The 24,596-nt window shown below is 36.5% G+C and overlaps 1 protein-coding gene across 1 annotated transcript; it reads right to left on the minus strand.

Moving 5' to 3' along the window:
- Positions 1-639: 639 nt before the first annotated feature.
- On the minus strand, positions 640-23,070 carry cacng8b (calcium channel, voltage-dependent, gamma subunit 8b). Its single transcript, XM_042740642.1, has 6 exons — positions 22,781-23,070; positions 11,274-11,535; positions 10,317-10,541; positions 4,462-4,545; positions 3,665-3,805; positions 640-2,970 (listed from the first exon to the last, which is right to left on the minus strand). The coding sequence occupies exons 3-6, from the start codon at positions 10,537-10,539 to the stop codon at positions 2,141-2,143; spliced, it is 1,278 nt and encodes a 425-aa protein (XP_042596576.1). The 5' UTR covers positions 10,540-10,541; positions 11,274-11,535; positions 22,781-23,070; the 3' UTR covers positions 640-2,140.
- Between the last annotated feature and the right edge of the window lie 1,526 nt (positions 23,071-24,596).

The raw sequence follows: 24,596 nt of genomic DNA on the forward strand, positions 1-24,596 counted from the left end.
GCTGATTATTAGAACAGTGGTTCTTAACCTTTTTGACTCAAAGGCCACATTGTTTACATGACTTTTCCAGCTGTTAGTGATTTACATAAGGATAAGGATTTTTTCCCCTGCAATTTCTACCCAATAAAGTATTTTAGTGTTTGACGTTACTAGAAAAATATGATATTCATTGATATTGAAAACATTCATGGAGTTTTAAGATTTTAAGAATTTTGTGCCACATTTACCTCATATAAAGAGTCTTAAGAGTCTTGGTTCTTAAAAGGGAAAAAAAAAGTTGTTGAGGGGTGAATTAAAATAAGAAATACCTTGATTGTTTTGGCCTATTCTTATATTAATTTTGCCTTATTTTAAATTAATTTAAGGCATCTTGAGGTCTCCTAGCGGGCCCCGGCCCCTGGTTGAGAACCACTGAATTAGAAGTTTATGGAAGCCCGTTTTGTCCTCAGAGTAAAAAAAAAAAAAAAAAAAAAAAAAAAAACTTTTTCACTGAATATTGACTGTAATTTTGAAACTCACAATCACCTATCTGTATTTTTTTACTGTGAGATGGAAACATGTTTCCATGAAAGATCATCTTAGTTGTCTTTTATGGATAAAGATGTTAAAAACACACAAATGACATCACTCGTAGATTGTCTGTTGTTTCTTTTATATATAAAGTTCGTGCAATACAGTGTTAGTTTATCACACATTAAGATAAACCATATTTTCTCTAGATATATCTATTCTCCACTACGTAATATTTATAACTGACCACATAAATGCTGTCTGTGTAGCTTTTCACATTTTTTTTTGTATGAATTAAAAAATACCCCCGACTGCAGGAGATTGTGATCTGATCCCCATTTGCACTCTTTATGTAATGTCCTGTGTTGACCTCTTGTTGGCTGGGATCATGGAATAAAGGTTAAAGGTTAGCAGAATGTCCACATATATAATTTTCATTTAGAGAAGCAGACGGATCAAAGGGAGTCAGGTGCAGCACAGTGAACATTTTTTGTTTGGTTTTTTTGGATGGGAGTTTGCCTTTGGGATGCTGTCATGATCACATGACACAATGAAGGGAAAACACAAATGACACAGGGCATGCCCCACATAGTGTAGCCCAATCAGAGCTCAAGGAAGACAGTGTCCTCATACATATTCAAAAAAGCCAGACCCACCCACCCATTCTGCCCTTTTTTAATACATAAAGACCCCCCCCCATATCTGTACTCTAGATTTTTAAAGTATCTCTTTTTTTCAAATACAGTTATGTGTAATATACATTTGCATTTCAAAATGTAGTGTTTTTCCATCCTCCCTCCCTCCGATTTGAAAAGCACAGTTTTGGATAGAAGCCCCTCTTCTGAATGTCATCATTCGTCATTTTCTCTGTACAAATATATCATCTGTCCCTCTTTAACCAAGTGAGGGAATGTTTTAATGCCCCAAAACAAAGGTTTTCAATTCAAGTGCTACTTCTACTAATAATAGTGATTTTAACAAAAATAATATGATGGTAGGTTTATATAAAAATCTTTTTCATTTTAACTCTTTGTCATTTCAGTCCATCAGTTATGGTGCTGATCTCTTCACTGAGCTGGAAGACAGATATTACACTAAATTGCATGTTATCAAAGGGTAGAAAATAATACTTTCTTTAAAATAAATAAAATGCTTCTCACAAAGTTAGTCGTAGTAATAATCTTCTCACACACATTGAATACACTCATGTTTCTGCAGTGCTCAGTATCACATTTTGGAATCACAGTCAAAAATCTTTAAAAAAAAAAGCAAAATAGTCTTTCTAGTTTAAAAACTAGAATCATTCAACATGTTAAAAGCTAGCAGTCAAACGCAGTCATAATAACAACAACACTTCACCGTCTTGAAATTCCACGCCTAAAATCAAGCAAAATAATATCACAGTATTCCATGATAATGGTTTCATTAAAACAGTAATGAAGAAAAAAAAAAAAAAATGAGGCGTTGTTGTTATTATGAGATGTTTGTCATTGTGTTACTCTTCATTTTTTCATAAAGTGAAACAATTTCAATGCCGAGAGACTTATCCCTTTTTAGTTGTTTTCCAGTCTTTCCATTTACGTTATCTCTGGCTTTTGCGCTTTACAAGCTACGCCAACCCTCTATCTGTCTACACTGGTGTAGTTTTCCTATTAAGCGTGTTGGAGTTGCTCTCTCTGTCACCTTTTCCTAGCCTATCCAGCGTTCCCATCCCTCGTTCCCGCTCCACCGTAGAGGAGGAGAAAGGTGGAGGCTGGGAGGATGGTATGGAGTTGCTGAGCGGTGCGTTGGAGTTGGAAGAATTCTGGACGGCTGAGGGATTGTGGGATTTGAGCGAGGGCAGCGTCCCACTCATCATCATGCCTCCCCCGCCCCCTCCGCTCTCTTTTGGGAAGCAGTTGTGCAGCTGGTATAGCGTGGCACGGTCCACCGTGCCGTACATCGGAGGAGCGCCTAGCCCTCCCAAACCACCCAGTTTGGGGTCTCGGGAGAGGGTGTAAAGGGAAATATCGCCCCCTGGCAGAGCAGAGCGGGAGTGAGGGTTGGGTAGAGTGGACACAGAGATGGACCCCTGAGAGAGTAAAGCAGACGGGGGCATTCCGAAGTTCTTTCCCCCCGGTGGGCCGCCCACGGGAGAGGGGTCTCGTGAGCGTGAGGGGTCTGTGGATCGAGAGCTGGAACGTGATCTACGGCGGAAGCGGTAGCTCGGGAGCCGTAGCATGGCATGAGTGGTGCTCTTAAAGATATCGGTGCGAGAGCGACATCGGAGCTCCTTGTTCTTCTCGATGTAGATGTTTACCGCCAGCACGCCCACCATCTCAGCCAGGATGAAGGACAGCCCGCCGAAGTAGAAGGACCAGCCGTAGGAGTACTGCCATTTCTTATCTTCATCCTTTTTTGGGGAAATGTCACCCAGAGCAGCAGAAATGTACACTATCACACCAATGATGTTACTCAGGCCTAAAGATCAACGAAAGATCAGTGATCAGAAACATACCAACTGATCAAAACTCTCAGGTACAGAGAAATAACAGAAATGCAGAATAAAAAAGATTCTGAAGCATTCACAGTCCAATCTGGCAATTAGGTTTTATCAGATGAAATGTTTTACATTTTACAGTAATATTGTGGATCATTCTGTACAGACATACAATTAAAGACTTGTAAAATTGTATTTAGCATTTTTCTGGTGTTTTCTGTTGTCATATTATTATATTAAAATAATTTATAATATAATATATGAATTATATTGCATTCTAGATACACATTTAATTATAAGATTACTTACCATTTTTTATTTATACATTTGGCAGATGCTTTTATCCAAAGTAAATTTAAAATTAAATGTTTATCCTGAATGGAGTGTAAGTTGCTTTGGATAAAGGTGTCTGCCAAATGCATAAATAAAAATGGAATATAATATAATATTGTGCATCTTACATTCAATGTATTATATTAAAACCATAAAGATTTTTCCATGTATGCATTTATTCACGTTTAATTTTTATTATTTTTTAAAATCCCAGATTTAAGACTTTTAGACTTTAGGACACCACAGTGTATGACACATTTTTCTAGTACAGGTAAATATGAGATGTAATTTGACATTTACTCCTGGACCAATGCCTGAACACACACAATGCACACACTTTACCTGCCGCTACAAACAGAATGCCAGCCCCCAGCACGATGTTCCTTTTCCTCTTGTAGAAACGGCTGGCTGCGATACAGACTCCTCCCATTAGCAGCAGGATGGCACTAAGAATGGGAAAGATGTTGGAGGCCCGGACCACTCCTGCAGGGAAAGAGAGAATAGCGGAGTAGAGAGACAGATGGGAGAGGGTGAGAGACGGAGAGCATTAGAAGCGTGAGACATGATGAGTGCAGGCGAGTCAATTCTGTTCAGGTCTTTGACACTGTGAATACTTATCTCCATGCTACATTTTTAGACATAAATATTAAGCTAAAATGAGACACCTGGGTAATTAAATGAGGCTGTTGTGCACTGTGTATGAAAAAACCCCAGAGGAAAAATGTTCCCCTGGCAGTTCCGCATCCCATCTGGGACCAGTCAAGCTGGGACAGTGCAAGGAAATGCCATCTAAGTACCAACCAAAATGCCAACCTGGGTGCATGCATGCATTTATGCGTGTGACTTGCACATGTGCACACAGGAAACTGTAGCACGGAAATGTCTTTGAGGATTTCAGGGGATATGAAGCATAGGATTGAATTTGCAGAATTATAGTGAATCTGCAATATGTTACTTAAAACACGGAAGAAAGCATAAGGATTTAAAACTAAAGAATGAGTAAATAGTGGAAATGCTCTATTTTTGGGTGTACTGTTTCTTTAAAGAGGCAAAGACATTTGCTGTACTTGCATTTCATTCATGCTGCAGAAATGCTTTGTCATGAAAGTCTGTTGTTGTAATAAAGGGCAGCCTCTTACGCAGGACGTATTCTGCTCCATCATGATCAAAGTCAGCGTCCTCTGGGAAGTGGTTGATCTGGGAGCACACGCCACGCTTCACCCCTACAAGCAAACAGACAGGAACATCAGAGGTAAGACATCCTTGCAACAAGCCTCACATACTGCGCATATCTTATTTCTGAGCTTAACTGAGAATGAACTGCAGCACTGTACCTCCATCAAACCCCCTCACACTTTCCCACAAATGTGTCTTCAGGATCACACCCTGATGTACAAGCTCTCACTGCACTTTCTGGCAGAGACTGTAGTTGGATTCTTTTAATATTTAATACTTATCTAGATCATAATTAAGAGACATTGCTGTTTTATTACACTTCCATTCAAAAGTTTTAAATGTTTTTGATGGAAGTCTCTTATGCTCAACATAAAACATAAAAATATTACAATTTAAAATAATCATTTTCTATTCTAATATATTTTAAAATGTCATTTATTCCTGTGATGTAAAGCTAAATTTTCAGCAACATTACTTAACTCTTTAGTGTCACATGACCCTTCAGAAATTATCAGTGTTGAAAACAGTTACTTAATATTTTGTGGAAACCGTTATACATACACCATTTGAAATAACAGCATTTATTTGAGACAGAAATGATTTGTAACAATATAAATGTCTTCACTGTAATTTTTGGCCAAATTCATGAGTCTATATATGAAATAATTTCTTAAAAAACAAAAAAACAAGTGTCTTATATGGAAAACTGCATAAATATAAAGATTCTCCTACTAAAATGATACTACAGTCACTTTTTTTTTTTTTTATAGTTTTTGCTATAACAGGAACATTAGAACTTACTCAGAAATAAAGATAGAAAAATGTTTTATAATAAAACAGGCATTAATGTGAGACAGACAGACAAACACAGATAGATAGATGGATAGATAGACAGACAGACAGATGAGAGACAGACAGACATAGATAGATAGATAGACAGACCCTTCTGAAATCTCATTAAGGAATACTGCAAGAGTTTTGAAATACCAATTAATGGCCTAATCAGCAATCCAATCTCTTTAAATTAGATAGGGAAGTCATTTTCGGATTGTAGCGCCTGATACAGATCTAATTCTCTTAATTCGTTATGTTCATTTGTTAAGTTGTGGAACAGGAAACACACACACACATGCAGATAGGCTTGGAGTCAGTCAGGGAGTGAATAGCTACCCACTCCAGTGCAGACAGACAGACTGACGGACTATGATGACATCATGACTGGTGTTGACTGATGGAGTGGGAATGTGATGGATTGATGAGACAGACGCAGGGAGATACAGGTGGACAGGTTTGGGGGGGATTCTTTTCACAGCTGTTTATGTCTTTTTTTTATCCCTCCTCTCATGGACATTAATCTGTAAGAAAGAGATGAGGGCACAAAGGGGGGGAAGGTGTCACTGAGGAGAATCTGGCATCACCATTTGGGTTCTTTGTTAGAGATACTGCCTCTTTCAGCAATGGCCTTGTGTCTAAACAATAGTATCTATCATCAAGTGCACATCAACTGACCTGCCAACCTTGGGAAAATATATTGAGTACCACAATAGTGTATTAGGTCACATGTTTTTGCACTAGTTTAAATGTGGATTTGTAAGTAAGGTTTATTTATATAGCCCATTTATCTCAGCAAAGCTGGCAAAAGTGCTGAACAGAATCAAAAGGTTAAAACATAAAACAAGCAGGACAGACCATAAAACAGTAAAACAATAAAACAGAGATAAAATCCAATTAGAATGCCTGGGAGAAAAGATATGTTTTCAACATCGTTTTAAAAGTTGTAACAAATGGTGCAAGGTGGATGTCCTGTGGCAACTGATTCCAAAGACGGGGGGCAGCAACTGAAAAAGCCTTTGTTTTTAAATGTGAACGATGGACAGCTAAAAAAAAAGCCCTGTCAGAAGATCTTAAAGATCTGGAGGATGAAAGAGGAGTAAGAAGATCTGTGAGATAAGATGGGGCTTGACCATTAAGAGCTTTAAAAACAAACAACAACATTTTAGATTGAATTCTAAAATGGACAGGTAGCTAGTGAAGAGAGGCTAAAATTGGTGTAACAGGATCATATTTCTTTGCTCTGGTCAACAGCTTTGCAGCAGCATTTTGTACCATAGGCGAGAAGTAATAAAAGCATGAATGACCTTCTGCAAGTCATGAAAAGACAAAAATAATTTCAATCTCGAGATGATACGTAATTGATAAAAACTGTTCTTGACAACTGAATTTATTTGTTTAGTCAAGCAAAGTCCAGAGTCCAGAATGACACCAAGGTTCCTGACCTGTGAAGAGACTGAGGAGAAATGATTGCCAAGCACATTTATAAGGCTACTACTTAACTTTGTGGGGCCAAAAACGCAGTGCAAAAATTTGCAGTGGATTTTATCATGAAGATATATGCATGCTATAAGTGACCCAAACTCAAGGCACTTGCAGAGATGGAGTTCATGTAGAGCAGCATTTTACTGTGGACTGAGACTCTCCGAGCCACAGCAAACACTGGATCATTTGCTGCTCATGTCTTAAAGAACACAGTGCCACAGTTTGTTTTGCTTACAGTGGTTCTCATTTAATTGTTACGTATTTTTCATTCATACCTGTTTGATATTTCGGGGAATTAACTGATTGGTCAAACAATTATTCTTTTGATTTTTGTGCACATGCACAATTGAATACAAAGGCATCACCAGATTTTTGTATAATTTTGAGTCATAATTTGAGGAAATCCAGTCCACAGCACTGTAATCGTCTATCCCAATGTTATACTTTTATTATTTATTTTTTTGCCAGCAAGAAATAGCTGGCTTCATCATAAGGCCATGTGTCCACCAAAGAGCTGAGGCCAGTGTATTTTTTTACTAGTTTGCAATGGAATCACCGTGTACTATATAAAAAAAAAAAAAAAGACTGCACGCTTTCCTTTTTTTTCTGGTCAACTTCAGTTGAAAAATTTTTGTATGTTTTAATTATTATTTTTTTGTTCTCGTTTAAAATTTAGTTAAAGTTTTAGTAGGTTTATATATACATACACACACACACACACACACACACACACACACATATATATAGATATAGATATATATATATTTATGTGTGTGCGTGTGTGTGCCTGAATATATATATATTTTTTGTTATAGATTTAGTTATTTTAGTACAAGTAAAAAAGTGATAAATGTTGCTTTGACAACTAAGTAAAATAATGTTTTTTTTTTAATTCAATTGATGTATTTTGTGTATGTAGATGCCACATTCAATTGCTCCAGTCTACATGTCATCACTCACAGTAAAAAGCAATGGCTTTTGTAGCAATGGACTGTGCACCCAGTGGTTATAAAAACATTTAAACATTTAACATTTAAATTCCTGAAGAAATGGCATAAACTTCCTCAGGTGATAATGTGTTGATTTGTGTTTTTATGTGTATTAACTCAATATTGGAGGTTTTTAAACTATGGTAACTTTTGATGTTATGTTATCTAATACAGTAACATTGTGTTAGTTTAGCAAAATCATCAAGTCTCTTGAGTGTTCACAGACAGGCCTTGTCCGTTCCAATATGGTGGATGACTTATGTATCGCAACCCACAGAAACAGCGGCTAATGAGGCATTTATGTATACATTTCTATGGTTTAGTCCAGACATGCTGGTCTAAACTGGACTTATCAGCAGGTATTTACCTACTTACCATGACCTTGCTTTCTTTGATATAAGCTACATAAACATGAAAGCAGTTCAATAGCTTTAAGAATAGCATTAGCTTCTGCTATCAAATGCTCCAGCAGCAGGGGAGTGTAGATGAAGGCAAGGACAAGGCCCAGCATGTGTGTGCGTGCGTGTCTAGAATCCGGTCAGGGTTATGTGACAATCAGTGCAACTATCATCACGCTGCCAACAGTATGTGCTGTTTGGGCCAGTCTAGCTGTGACATTCATTATGCAGATCCAAAATGTCCGCTTTCCACTTCATCTGCTCTTAATTGTGTTTCTACTAAGCATCCATCTTGGCTCTAATCCCTGGGGAAAGCAAGGATGTCTTGACCTCTAAACTATGCCAAGAGTGCTGTAACACTACAGCGACCGACAGGGCAAAGAAAGAGGGGAAAGCGAGGTTTTAATGAGATAGAGAAAGAAACAAAGAGAGACGACTGAGAGAGAAGCCGCGCCGCTGTGATGATTGGGAATCCAGGCTTATCTTTAATTGAATGCTTTGTTATCAGAGAGCTTAGCCATAAGGCTAAATTAGCAGAGCACAATGGCTGGCTGCAGGCGGAGCAGAGAGCGCATTACACGGGGATGAGTGAGAGCATGAGGTGCTAGAATGGCCCCTAAGACCGCGACCGCTGTCCCTCTGTGTTGACCTCTCAATGCAATCAGCTCAGCCTCTTAATTAGGCCTTTACAGACATTTTTGGGCTTCACTCCTACACTCAAAACTCTTTAGCAGTAAATGGCCATATCAGGGTTCAGGACGTGTATATGTTTTATGATACTGTGTGTGTTAATTATCCTTAAATACTATTTAAATCAAGAACTGAACACTTTTGAAATGGTTTTATCCTTTCTACAGGCATATAAGCCATTTTCAGAATAATTTAAATGTACTTGATTATGAAAATACTTGAATAATATGCATTATGTAAAGCTTGAGAGATCCTATTAATTTGATGAATAATTAAAGTAAACATTACAAATCTTATGATTAGAGTATTTTTACAATTGGAATCATCGCCAGCCTGTAAAATAATCTAAGACAAGGTTTTTTACACTCTTAAAATAAGAATATGCCCTTCAAGTGACCTCATTCCTAAGATATGAATATTGAAAATAGTGTGATGTGTGTGTGTATATATATATATATATATATATATATATATATATATACACACACACACACACACACACACACACACACACACACACACACACACACACACACACACACACACACACACACACCATTCAAAAGTTTGGGGTTAGTAACATTATTATTGTTATTTTTTAAATAAGTTAATTTTATTCGGCATTTGATTTGAAAAATAAAAACAGGTTTTTATAATTATTAAGTACAACATTATGTTCAACACTGATAATAAGAAATGTTTCTTGAGCACCAAATCAGCATATTAGAATGATTTCTGAAAAATAATGTGACTGAAGACAAGTAATGATGCTGAAATTTCAGCTTTCCCATCACATGAATAAATGACATATACTAAAATATTTTACAGATATTTTACACATTATTTTAGATTGTAAGCATTTTTCACAGTATTGCTGTTTTTACTGTATTTCTGATCAAATAAATACAGCTTTGGTGAGTACTGAAGAGATTTCTTTCAGAAACATTAATAAATCTTACCAACCCCAAACTTTGGAATGGTATTGTATATATAATTGAAGATATAACAGACAAATATGTTTTTCATTTCTTACTTAAAAACTACGGCTGTCAATCGAATAAAATAATTAATTAATTAATCTCATCATTTCCATACAACCTGTAGAATTAAAAATGCTACAGAAATATCAAATTCTGTAAATGTTTTAAAAAGCATTAATCATTAAAATCATTGAAACACACACATACTGTATATGTAAACATATACATACAGTTTATGTTATTCTCTTTGATGTACTATTTTCAGTTTTCCAAACTTTGCCCTAGTATTTTTTTTTTATTTTTTTTTTTAGTATTAACACTGTCTCATCATAAGGCTGCCCTGACGAAGGCAAATGTTAATAAATCTTAACTCTCCTTTTGTTTCAAATAACTGCACACAGACGCCACCCCCACAATGTAACCAAGAGCCAAGACAGTGGCTGACCCTCCAGACAACAGATCCTCCACAGGCCAGAGTGCGTCAAGGCCCCGGGGTCCTTCTTCTCCTTGTTATGGGGATCCTCTTGTGTGTTATTGGCAGTGCTGTTGCAGATGAGTGCCCGCGAGTACAGCCAATAATCAGTGCCGATAGCCACCGTCATCAGGCCGAAGGATGCGAAAGCACCCACGATGGTGAGAAGGATCTGAATGCCCTTCTCACACACCATGCCTATGGGAGAGAGCAAAAGATGAAGCAAATAAAGGGAGAGAGAGATGTGGAAACATCACTGCCTGCCCATCTATCTTTCCTCGCATTAGTATAGTGATGGAGAGATGAGAAATGTCTGACTTCCTTCACTTTTTTTGGCATCAGCCCAAAACTCATTTAAAGTGATAATTCAATTCTGTCATTAAATGATCACCCTCTTGTTGTTCCAAAACTGTAAGACCTTTGTTCATCTTTGGAACACAAATGAAGATGTTTTTGATGAAATCCAGAGCTTTCTGACCCTGCATAGACAAAAACGCAACTGACACATACAAGACCCAGGGAAGTAGTAAGGACATTGTTAAAATTGTCCAGTGGTTCAACCATAATTTTATGAAGCTACGAGAATACTTTTTATGACTTTATTCAACAACCCCTAAAATCCCACAAAAATCAACCACAACAACATGATGCTTGTGCTGCTTGTGCTGCGCCTTGTTTACGAGCAGAGGAATGGCCCTACGCGACTAAATTAACGGTGTCCTTACTACGTTTCTGTGCCTTGACCATGGTAGTACCCTTGTCTATGGAGGATCAAAAAGCTCTCAGATTTCATAAAAAATATCTCAATTTGTGTTCTGCAGATGAATGAAGGTCTAACGGCTGTGACATGAGGGTGAGTAATTAATGACAGAATTAAAATTTTTGGGTGAACTATCCCTTTAACACTGTTAACTGATTGGACAAGCTTACCTGACGGCGAGTTTCTGTCCTTCGACTCAATTTTGAAATCTTTCTTTTCCTCGTCAGATGAGAATGTGCTGTCCCTTCAATCCGGGCAGCATCCATCGACTGTCCTCGCACACTCCTTTTCTCCTTCCTGCACTCGTTTACTCCCCGTGTTTCTCTGCTGCTCTCACAGGTTGACCACAATGGAGAAGCTTGTGTTGATGCCTTCGTGTGTGTATAGTCTTACTTTGTGTCAGTTCTGGCCATTGCTGATAAAAAAAAAACCCTGTAGATAGAGAAGAAAGAAAGATTGAATTATGCCGCAACTTCTTTGCCACAAAAAAAAAAAAAAATGTTTGGGGGGACTTTGGCAAGGAATGATTCTAAAGAACTTGGGGAGAGAGGAGCAAAGGCAGGTCTCCACTGTTACCATAGTAACGCTGAATCGCAAAAGCATGGAGAGATGGGAGGGGGGCAGTGCTTTCATCCCTTGGGAAGAGATAAGGGAATAACTGACAAACATGCAATTCAGCAACATGACATGAATTGGATCATTGCAGTGAGCCTGTAGAGACTCCCTGACCAAGCAGGAGGAGAAGCGTTACCTCACAGCACCGGATGCTTTATGTTAACCACACCTATACGAGGCAAAGATGTTCACAAACACACACACACAGGAAAAACCTATAAAACCAGAGGACAATCGTGCAGTACGCATAATTTAGCAAACATAATTTAGCAGACATAATGCAGGGCTGCCTTGGCTGTTAATAATTTATAATGCAATATGGCACAGCCATCAAAATGGGTTAAACCCTGATCGCATGGTAAGCTTCTGCAGTACAGAATTGTAGACCTCAGAAAAATTCCTTTTGATTAAAGCATGGATAGAAAATTTCAGCTGATAGACTGTAAATACAAAAATAGCACAAACAAACTAAATATAATCTGTACAAAACCAGTTTAACACAACCAATAACAAAAATGGCATACAATATGAGTTTCAAGCAGCCATAAATTAGAATTATTTGGGATAGTAACCTGTTTGTGTTTGTGTATTTACATTATTGAATACGCATACATATGAATACATGTGTACTTATCACAGAACTAATATACTACTAATAATATAGTGAAATGCAAATGAATGTAATGTTTTTAGAAACGTAATTTCATGTAATTGCAAGTAACGTAAAATATATTAAATGCAATTTAATAATTTTTGAGCCACTTCCATAGGATTTAATTACATCTTTATATGTGATTTCATAATTACTTTAATTATCTTCGAAATATGGTTAATGTGTACTATATACACCAACAAGGACTTACTGTAAACTAAAATATGTATTTTAATGTTATTTCTATTAAAACGTACTGTATACGTTATGTGTTTAAAGTTATTTAAAATAATAAATATTTTGTAATTAGACATTTGTAGTGAAGAAGCTGCAAATTAGTACATTTATATATGAACTTTAAATTTATTAAAGAATACCACACAGTTAAAGTTACAATCAAGTACTTGTACTTTAGTATGTTAGTCTACACGTCAAAATAAGTGAAATGCTTTAATACATGACAAATGATAATTAAAGCATATTCAAAATTTACTTCAAAGAAAAAGTTTTCATTTGACATTACAAAGTGTACTAAAATGCATTAAGAAACAAGTCATAATAATGTTCTCTCTTTTGGCCTTTATTTTATTAATATATTATCTGCAAGTACATTTTTTAAATATACATTTAAGATTTGAAGTGCACTACAACTGCAAATTTAATACAATTAAAAGAAGCACATTTCTTTTTTCAAAAATTAAACTAGCGTTCACAGGTAAGGGTAAAGGTATTAATCAGAAAACCATAATGACAAAATTACTTGATAAAAGCAGATGGAGAAGATGCAAATCTCTCATTTAATCTTTTCTCACACAGTGAAGTAATGAAGTTTATTTTGATCAATACAAGAATCTGGAGGCAGAGAGGCAACAGTCTGTTTCCGCACTCTCAGTCGAGTCTCAGCAGGGAATAAAGCATCATGTGACATTAACCTGTGTAAACTGGGTCCAAGACTTCATTACTACAGCTCCTGTCTCTGTCACAAAGTCATATTCACAGATCACAAATGCCTCTTTTTTAGCCGTAGAATCACTGATTAATGGTGCTTTATCACATTGCCAGTATTAAGGAAGCTTTAAAACTTCAGAAATGTAAAAGTAGCTAACTGCACTGCAGCAATATTGTATACTACAGCACTACTAAACATATACTAATACTAATAACTTGGGAACATGGGAACACTTACAATAATTACAATATTTAATATTCTCTACATCTAGTACTGTATGCACTACAGCTGTACTATAAACTATAAACCTAATATGCACAATAAATTTACTATTGCATTACAAATCTAGTATGCAATAACTAGAAACTACTACGATACTACCACACGGTAAAATACACTGACTACCATGTTCAATGCTCTATAAATTTAATTTCTCTCAATGTTACAGCAATTAATCTGTGCCCTGAGAAATGTGCAGAAATATGCAGTAAGCCCTGTTAAGTTAAACTGTATTATCCATCACTGAGTTGGTTATCTTTCCTTTAGGAGTAAATACGGTATAAAGGTGTATCTTTTGAAAAGGCAGTGGCCTAGTGACAGCTTTTGTCCTTTTTTTTCTGAGAGTGTATGGTATAAATACATATATTATACTTCAGTCTTTTGTATGTAATTTGAGGTATGTGTATCAAATGTACACTTCATTTGTAGCATGGACTATTACTGTCTAGAGCACTGCAAATGTAGTATAATCAAAGATGTTCTGTTTTTGGAAGAAGACTCTTATGCTCACCAAGGCTGTTGCTGCTGCATTTATTTGATCAAAACAGCGCAACAGTAATATTTTGAAATAATTACAATTTAAAATAAATTCTATTTTAATATATTGTAAAATGTCATTTATGTCTGTAATGGTAAATCTGGATTTTCAGCATCATTACTCCAGTCCTCAGAGTCCTTCAGAAATCATATTAATATGCTGATTTGGTGCAAGAAACATTTATAATCAAATGTTGAAAACAGTTGTGCTGCTTAACTATGTTGTGGAAACCATGATACATTTGTCAGGATTCTTTGATAAATAGAAAGTTTAAAGAACAGCATTTATTTGAAAAGCAAATTATTTGTAATATTATAAATGTCTTCACTGTTATTTTTGATCAATTTAATCAATTCTTGCTGAATAAAAGTATTTTTCATTCAACAAACAAGAATCGTTCAGTGCTTCACCTTACAATATAAATGTGTAGCAAAAATACATACCACCTTGCATGCATCTAGTCAATCTCTACATGACTTAATATACTGTTCTACCAAGTACATTGTGTTTTGTGCAAATAATTATTGACTGCCCATAGCATGAAACATATAGAAAGAAAAAAAAATCACTAATGCTGCATATTCTTAGGCCTATGCAGTTCATAATAATATAATTAAAATGTTTTGTTTTAGTGACATTTTGGGTAAATCTGGGTCCAATTGAGAACCACTGCATTACAGCATGTAATGATTAATAACAGGCCATAATTTTTTGCAGTTCACATGACTGCCCATAGAAAGCCAGTGAGAACTGAACAGCCCTGAGGGGTTTAACTCCACCTCTGCAGGCCCCAGAAACATTAACTGAGGCAGTATGAAATACACTGTTCTTCTATATGTCAAACTAATCAGCATGAGAGTCACTCACAAGACAGTAGGCAGCTTTTAGTGTCTGTTTCTATGTGATGCCTCTGCCATTCTTAAAACTCAAGTAGGCAAAAAAAAAAAAACCCCGCATCAAACAAATCCAGAACCACACACAACACATGATATGAAGCAGATCGCCTCTGCGTTTCCACAGTCTGCCACATCTATTTGCGATAAATACAAACAAACATATGGCTTGGCAGACCACAAAAATAACATATTTATTTACATCTATTTATAATCACACAGGCACAAGACAAAACAGCAGAGATCTTGCTCTCTTGAGACTGTCGTGTAATCAGCCACAATGCTGCTTCCATTCATAATTTCACAGTTATTGCTGCTGTGTGAGAATTGATTAGCAAGGCTTGGGGGAGGAAAAGACACAAAATAACTCATTTCCCCCAGATCACTACTTCCTCACCATACATTCGACACGTCAAGATGTGTACATCTAGTAACCGATCAAAATTAGACAATTAATATACCATTCAGACAAATCATGTCATGACTGTGAAAGCCGTAATTATGGGAAACGCGTCCAATTATTATGACTCGTGAATCAAAATAATTAGCACATAAGTCCCTGCTGCAATCATGACAAAGAGCATCAATTATGACCTCTTTTGCACCGTTCGGAAGAGAAGGAGAATGAACGTGAGCCACTAGCAGATGGAGAGAGAATGGACAGAGCGGACGCAATATAATAATGGAAAGTCCGAATTAAATCAAAGAAAAGCAAGCGCACTGAAATTGGATACCTTTGTGCAAGGAAACACTTGAGTGATTCACTTTGAAAAGTGAATAGCGTTTTACATCAAATGAAGCAATGAAAAACTACCTTCACCATTCTGTTTGGATGAATTTACTGCTGCTGCAGCATCATCGTTATGCTGAGGGTGTAAGACTGCACTGAGCTCAGAGATGACATCGCTAATGAAAGATTAGAGTATAACACCTGAGCTCTCGTTCCCACACACCCCTTATTACACCTCTCAAATTCCCACTGCTCTCGTTCACTGTAGTCATATCTGCCATGTGCCCCAGCTGTGGACATAGTGCCTGCATGCACACAAAATGTGTTGCCTTTTCACACACCTCATGAATACATGTCTTTGGATTGTATTTTGACGCATCATGTTCCTGTAGTTAGAACGGTAGAGCATCCCGCAAGGTCATGGGTTCAATTCCCCGGGAATGCATAAAATGGAAAATAATGTATATCTTAAATGCAACAAATGTCGCTTTGGATAAAACCAACACCAATTGTGAATGATTGATTGCTTTGGCATTCTGACACTGTAATTGTATTCCTTTAAGCATGAAAATTATTTTGTTTAATTAGTAAAGGGTAACTAAGGTTAAGCTAGTCCCGTATACCCTGACCTTTGACTAAACAGCATAGATGAGAAGTCATTCATTTCCAATGAAGAGTAGTTAACATAACTATTACATATACAAGCAATATTCTTTTTTTTTCAAATGTGCTGGTGGTCATTTGTTTTGTGTAGATATATTCATACATTTATTTATTTTACCATGGTAAATAAGCAGAGCACATGAAAAATTTGAAAGCTGTGTGCAACTATCACTAGAAATTTGAAAATTGTAGGTTAAGTCAAAGATAGTTGAAAGATGACTTTAGACTGAAACAGACCATCTAGTTGACATGTAAAACAACCAACCACAGTTTGCATGTTTACCTAAGATATTGACCTGCCCTAGGAAAAGAGTAACATATTTAAAATACATTTATTTCATACTAAGTATAGTTCAAATCTATTAACATTTACTGACCTATCGCTGGAGACTTACTGATATAAAAATTAGAATTAAACTTTATTTGGAGTACTACTTATGCACAATGCCAATTTCTTAATAATAAGCCTAAAATGTGTTTCAATGTTACTATTAATGAGGATTGCATGATTTTTGAATAATATCGGTCTTTAAATGCAAGATATTTAAAGTGTACTTAAAGTAGGCCTATGCTTGCAGTAGTTCCACTTTAAATATACTTCAATCAAATATACTTCAGTATACATCTTTAGTTGGACTTCAGCACTACTTCCACACAAAGTACAAAATGAGTTGTTCCAATTTAGCGTACTTTAAGTATACCGGTTTAGTATACTAAAAGTACGATTGAGTATTTTTATTAAGCACATAAATATCTACTGTATATGTATTTGCAGTATATTTAGCATGAAATAAATGTATTTCAAATACATTTTAGTATATTTATTTTCACTAGGATGATTATACCACAATAACACAAAAGAGTAAAAAAAGGATTACGTGGCTGCTGCAAACTGGAAAAAAGTGGAAAATGTGTATAGTCTGCCTTTGTGATTATATTTTCTGTCCCTTCAAAAGCAAAAAGTACACACTATTATTACAGACATAACTCAAAACAAAGCATAATACACAGTTTCACTTGTGGATATCTAGTTAACTTCAAAATACTTGAATTTCTTTTAAAGTATTTGCAAATCCAGTGATTATTTCATCCTTGAAAGTAAACATGACCTTTTTTCAAGACTGAATAAAGATAGCCCTTACTCATTGAAGTAGCATAAAGTCAGCCAATCAGATTAGAGCTTGCCAGAACGAGGAAATGAGTCTGAAAATGAAATGCTGTGTTTAGTTAAGATCATGTTCCCCCTAAAAGAAGTGAATGCAATCTTGCCTATATGTTGTGCTTCAAGTTAATGTGTTCATCATAACTAATTAGTCATTTAGCTGACACATTTCATAAATAACGTCCAGATTTTTTTTTTGTTACATGGACCATCCCCTTGAGCAAGCTTGGGTTAAGTGGCTTGTTTATGAGCACAAAAGTGATAGTGGAAATAGTTCTTGGATCACCCCTTCCACAGTCTTTCTCTTACCAGCCAAGCTCTACACTACACCACATTATCAGCTGACATGACCAATATCATGAAGGAAAGAATGTGTAACTCTGATGGAGGAGCGGTGATGAACCAGCAGGCACTACATTTATACTCTGTCAGAGAAGAGGCAATTTACATAATGTTAATATACATAGACATGTAAGGCTTTCAGGATGAGGTCACCTTAAAGATTCAAATTCAACAGTCAGGAAACAGTACAAAGCACAGGATCAATTAATAACATAATATACATTTAAGCCCCATTAGAACATATTAAACAGCCAATTCATGCCTAGATATATTAATAATCAGACTACAAAAAATGATTCAGTTGATTCAGTAGATTCATTCTTAAATACCACCAACGAAACATCTACACTATTCCTAAACTGGCTCCACAAACAAACAAACATAATTTAATCATACTATATATACACTGTAGTTCAAAAGTCAGCACGGATGCATGAACTTGATCAAAAGTAACAGACTGTTACTGTATTTTTGATCAAATAAATGCACATCACCACGTGGCTTAAAGTGAATTTCAGCAAAAAAGAACATTTGCAATATTAAACAATTTGTTCTCAATAAACGAGAGAAGATTAACAAAACCACATTAAGCAATTAGAATTTATCACATCTCCTCATATTCAGACAAACAAGCAAGCACAGCTAGGCTTAATTCCCCAACAAAAAATATATCACTCCTGCACTCACATCCTCAAACATCTGACAGGTGCTTGAATAAATGATACAGTAGCAGCGTATGAAAGTACGAGCATTTCTGCTCAGGGATATTCCTTCTAATACCATAATAAATCCATGGCTCTTTTATTTTTAGTAAAGTTCTTTTCAGATGAACTTCAAAAATAAAGATCATTTGCCGCGAGGCAGTTGCTCAATGAACGATAAACAATAATATAGTTGCAGTTATGCTGCTGTATCCCATGTAGAAAGCTTGGAGGAAGAGAGCAAGTGAGGATAGTCTTTCATTTGCTTAACCTGGATGTCCGTGTCTCCTCCCACAAGCAATTAACAGAGTCTCTAAACAAGCGCCATTACCTTGTTTATTAATTCCTTTTGAGATTCAGACAACAAATGTATAAACTGACTGAATGAATTATTTTCTCTTGCTTACAGCATGCTATAGGTTCAGTTTGATGACTATGCATGAAGGGAACAAATGATTACAGTCTATCTATTGCACTCTTTCTTGTCTGTATATAAGGTAGAGGATTCTCCTTCTATGAAAGTTTCAGTCCCAGATGGGACCGATTAAAAGGAGAGTTAATTATTACAGCTCTAAGTACAATCAAAAAGCCTATGGAATCTAACAGTGTTTTTCAATGTTTTTGAAAGAAGTCTCTTTTGCTCACCAAGGCTGCATTTATTTGATCAAAAATTATAGTAAAAAAAAATTGAAAGATTATTACAATTTAAAATAACTGTTTTCTATTTTAATATATTTTACATTTTAATTTATTTATATGATAGCAAAGCTGAATTTTCTACAGCTGTTAGAAATCATTCTAATTTGCTAATTTGTTGCTCAAAAAACATTTGTATATAAATTAAAGTGTTAATAATTCTATTTAACTTTAGAGTTTATTATATTATATTATATTATATTATATTACTATAGTTGGATTGCAGTTAGTCTCGTTTAGCAATTCATGGCAACTTTCATTGGCCAAGGCCCGCCCATGAGGCCGTTTGACTGACATGTCAAACAACCAATCACAGTTCTTTTCGTTCAGCCTCACATTTCGGGGCGTGGAAATGTCGTCACAATTACAGATTGGTGTGTAAAACTCTCGGGCGTATTTTAAAAATTCTATGCCGCAAACTTGAAATATTTCACAATCTTTTGAAAATCCAGCGTTTAGTTGATCCCGATAAGCGCTCGTCATCACAGTTGTAAACACTAGGCTTCTTTCATGAGGGGGTTTGGTGTCACGGCATCTTTGTTTCCAGGCGGAGCATTAAAGAACGCGACACGCACGTCTCCCGGAAATCCTGTATAATTCAACCAATCCGATGATGACTTCGACACTCCTGAAGTGTTTCCACTTGTGTGTGCCATATGCATCAGACGTTTAGCCAACGGTCCGTGGGCGTGACGTCTGAGGCTGAGACTAGATTACAGGTAACATCATTTTCTGTGCTAGATCTAACTGAATGCATGTTGATGTTAGATTTCTATGTAGGATTTCTATGTAAATTGCTTCAAAAATTTTATTTCTTTATTAAATATCACTATTGCTTGAAAAAGACATAAGTCATCTGTGCCAAAATGAGTACTATTGCATCATTACACTAGGGTGAAAGTAAATACACTGCAAACAGATGTTGCTTGGCTCATCTGATGTCACTGTCTGTTAAAAAGCCACACTAATGTAACCACAAACAGGACATTAACCGCACTGACCATAAACAATCTACATATCAACAAAACAGAAACCAACTTCTAATTCTGTTTAAACAGCGTAAACATCCATCACTGATGTAGGTAGAAAACACTTTTACTGGCGCCGTGAGGATAAAGCTTTGCCATAGACAGCATTGATCAGGGGTATGAGAGGTCACTTCACTCCACTCTGTTTGTCTGCTGCAGTAGGTTTTAAAAGCTGTATTGGTCTAGTGGGAAAGAACAAGTGTGCCAGGAAAAGTGTCACGAATAACACATTGTGCAGAAGCCAATTGCAAAAACAATCCATGTCTCGATTATATTTATCAATTTCAAAAACATGCAGAGGCTTCTTCTGGCAAAGATAAAATGCTATTTACATCTGAAGCATTACAGCTGCATGCAGGACTCCATATTTTTACAGTTCACTTCTCTAAATTATACAGAGAATAAAGGAGATAATCTCAGTCAGGGGTCCGCTCCTTAATAATTGCAAGAAAGCCATCCGCTGGGGTTTATTTTCCTTTGTTGTAGTCTGAAACGCTCTCAGTTCCTGTATAGATCGTGGGAAAATGGTGTTGGTACAGCAATGCTGACACAGGATTCTTCAGAGTATTACATAATTATGATCCCAGGAGTCACATTCTGCTTAAACAGATTCCTCCAAAGGAGAGCGATACAACCTGAGTCCTGGCCAGGTGCTTTCTCTCATTAAAACATTTCTGTGTGGTCATAGGCCATGCAAATGATGGAGGCACATCTTAGGCTTCCTGCGAGCACACAAGCATGCTGATTAAGGTTTCTGTGCCAAAGCCAGACACTGCCATCACTAGCTTGCGCTGTGTGATTTTTAAAGTCTCATTCAAATATTTTTTTTTTTTTTACACAGTAAAACACACTGAATAAGACATATTGTTACTTGTCAACTGAGTGAGTGAAATAAATGTTCAAATAAACAATACTGCTGCATGTTCATAATGTATGATTTGAAAGGTGTACCCAAGAAATCTGGCGTGAGGTTTTATTATGCATTTACAATAAAAGAAAAAATGAGAAATGCTTTTTGCATTTCTTTTGTTCTCTAGTTGCTAAATGCATAACTATATTTATATATTATATTTCATTTACAGTAAAAAGAGGCACCTGTAGTTGCCAGAATGTTGATGTAAAATACACTGACAATGTTACAGGCATTATAGGTTGGCATTTTTGTGATGGTATATTTTACACTTCTGTAATTAAGTGAAGTTCTGCTACTGTGTTAAATCATTGAAGTATATGTTAATGTGCCAACCTGCTTAAGCTATTAATAATCTCATTTTTTTGCAACATATCACCCTGGTGTTTGTAACTGATAATTAAAACAAGAAGCTTTTTCTAAAAATGGCAAATATATTATTTTATCGGTCACACTTAAGGCCTATTTTAAGGTCCAGTTCTCGCTATTAACAAACCATTAACTATGACTTTTGCCTCAAACTCCTAATTTGCTGCTTATTAATAGTTAGGTAGGATTAAGGATATAGAATATGGTCATGCAGAATATGTTAATAAACAGCCAATACGTTACTAATAAGCATGCTAATAAGCAACTAGTTAATAGTGAGATTTTTTATACTAAAGTGTTACCATTTTTTTCTTACTAAATGGATAGCAAGATAACTTTTATGTTCATTCCTTCTGCTAGAATCACAGTAAACACATATTTTTTTAATGATTAGCCTAGATTATAAAACATTTTTACAGCACAGGCCTTCATCGTCTATCAGTGTGACAGGTGCATCTTCTCCTTTGAAAATTGCCTAATGCTGAAATATAGGCCTCTTGACAGCAAAAGCCATGTTAGGTCACATGATGTGACTGAAAAGCATGGATCAAACATGCACGAGCAGGGCTGTGAAAAGGTCCACGCTCGTGATCAGTGAGATCAGATAAATGGTCAGGGTGAAGTGTGGGAGCTGACAGGGGGAGGCTGGGCGCTGATGCGAGCCGCAGTGCATTCATTAGAGGAGCCCTCCACCGACACCGAAAATGGACGCCTTTCTCTGACAAAAAAAAAAAAAAAAACCCTCCATTCTCCCTTCAAAAAGCTGAAGGGACAGGATGTGTCCAAAGAACCGCAACAGACTTGCTTTAGAAGTAAATCAGCGTTGTTTGTTTCATCGAGCTCCAGATAAGGAGAGTTTATGCTGCACATGCATAATGAATGCGAAGATGCGCTTGCAGATGCACAATAAAGACGATTTCATTTATCATATTTCCCCCAGTTTAGCCAGCATTTGCAGAAACAACCAAACGCAGGCGAAGAGCTTTGAGAAAATCGACAGCTGAGCTTGCAAGCTTGCAATTTGGCATCGATTGATTCCGCTCTTTACATTCCACATGGACACACACACATGCAAACGGAAACATCCAAACAGCCCCCAAAAATCGCGAGCACACACGCAGACTACAGAAAATCTGAGATTATTGCTTACCAGATTAGTTTGTCTGGTGTTTGAAGATCGTCGCACTCCCAAAGAGGAAGACGAGGAGAGATAATTGCATATCAAGAGAAATGGACTATAAACGAGTTAGGAAAGAAAGGAACGGATGGAGATCGCGCGTCTCAGAAAGCGTTTAAAATGACGTCAAAATCTAATAAAAACAAGTTACAAATGTGAATCTCTCTCAAGACAGATATAGTATATAGGAGATATTCAACGCGCACACGTCCCCACGTCACTCGAGCACGGATTTGTCTAGAGCGCGTGTAGCCAATGCGTGTGCGCGACTGCGTCTCCCCCGCCCGCGCCGCAACGCTCCGCTCGCGCTATCCGTTCCTTTCCTTACTCCCCGAGAGTGTGTGTGAGAGAGAGGAGAGAGAGAGTCATAAGCAACTTGTCGCATACCAAATCCTGACAGACCAGACGAAATATTCGCGCCATTGTGCTTTGAAACGAAGCTTTTCCCAGACCACCTTCACACACAAACTCCATCTCCAGGGACGCTGCATGGAGCCGATGTGAGAGGGTCAGGTTTTGCCTGCATTTTGGGGACCAAATGTTCCCACAATGACAGCACAATATGAAATATGCTGACTACGTTTGCATGGACAGTTTTGCAAAGTTTACAGCATAAAACTTTAAAAGTTTTTCATTCTTATCTCTTGTGGAAGTCTTGCAGGTGCTTTCTCTATTAATTAATTTATTCCATTATTAGTATTTTGCACGATGATTTAATCAATATATTGTCTGACTGCAGCAAACAAGAATACAATGACCTGTAAAAATTATGAGGTACTTTAATGTGTCTGTATGTTGATTTCATACTCACTTCTTGTAATGCTTAGAATTAATAAGTACAAACATACATAAACGCTCCTCCTAAAATGTTTCTTCAATAGTTTCCTCACTGAAAAATAAACTGGTGTAGGATTCACTTGGAAAAAAAAATTCATTTAGTAATTGCTAGTAAATTACAAAGAAACACCAAGTAACATTGAATTAAACGTGATTTGTTTTTTTGAGAAAGACTGAAATAGCATTTTCTTCTAAATGTTCTTCAACAATCTTTGTTTTATTTACAACTTAGAAATGTTATTGTGTGTCTGTCTATCACCAATAATTACCAAAATATTATGATTTATTCAGGCATAAGCCATCTGTTTATTCAGATAGAAACCAGAATATTAGCTTAATCCATTTATGGAAAAAAGAGTTAATGCATTTAAATGGCATTTACATAATCATAACCTAGATGCTGATATCATTCACAATGTGTGTACAAAAATGTTTAATAAACATCTCAAATAGCATCCTGTAAATGCAATATGTTAAAATGCAGCAATGTTTGTCTGAGGTTTAGGTTTATGGGATAGAAAATATAATTAACGGTAGAATGTAAAGTCCCCACCATAATAGAAACACAAAGCAACTTGCTTTACATTTTGTCCTCGCTGATTTTTGCAGGAGATGAGAGAAACAGGCATCTCGGAGATGATGTTAGTACCGCACTGCTAATGAAATGCAATGTTATCCAGCCTGAGAAAGAGCAGTGAGTTCCGCAGAGGGAGAGAGAGACGGAGAGGGGGGTGTATGGAGGGAGGGAAGTGAAAAATGGCAGGTTGAATGCGACAGATGCCTCAAAATGGGCTTAGAGCGGCTGAGAGTCTATTTCTTATGCTTCCAGTCGTTTTAAAGATCAATAAACACTCAGTGTGTGTGTGTGTGTGAGTCCCGGACGTGCGTAAAATAATCTGAGGTCGAGTAAAACGTGAAAGCGTGATGGGTAATCATGTGAAAAGACTAGTCC

Source organism: Cyprinus carpio, chromosome B16 (assembly GCF_018340385.1).
Source record: "Cyprinus carpio isolate SPL01 chromosome B16, ASM1834038v1, whole genome shotgun sequence".
Lineage (NCBI taxonomy): Eukaryota > Metazoa > Chordata > Actinopteri > Cypriniformes > Cyprinidae > Cyprinus > Cyprinus carpio.

Excerpts from the sequence above, each read along its gene's own strand:
- cacng8b (XM_042740642.1), bottom strand. The coding sequence starts at position 10,539 with ATGGTGTGTGAGAAGGGCATTCAGATCCTTCTCACCATCGTGGGTGCT. Across the intron at positions 4,546-10,316 it reads GAGGATCTGTTGTCTGGAGG|GGGTGAAGCGTGGCGTGTGC; the intron begins GTCAGCCACTGT and ends GTTTGCTTGTAG. Across the intron at positions 3,806-4,461 it reads TGGAGCAGAATACGTCCTGC|GAGTGGTCCGGGCCTCCAAC; the intron begins GTAAGAGGCTGC and ends CTTTCCCTGCAG.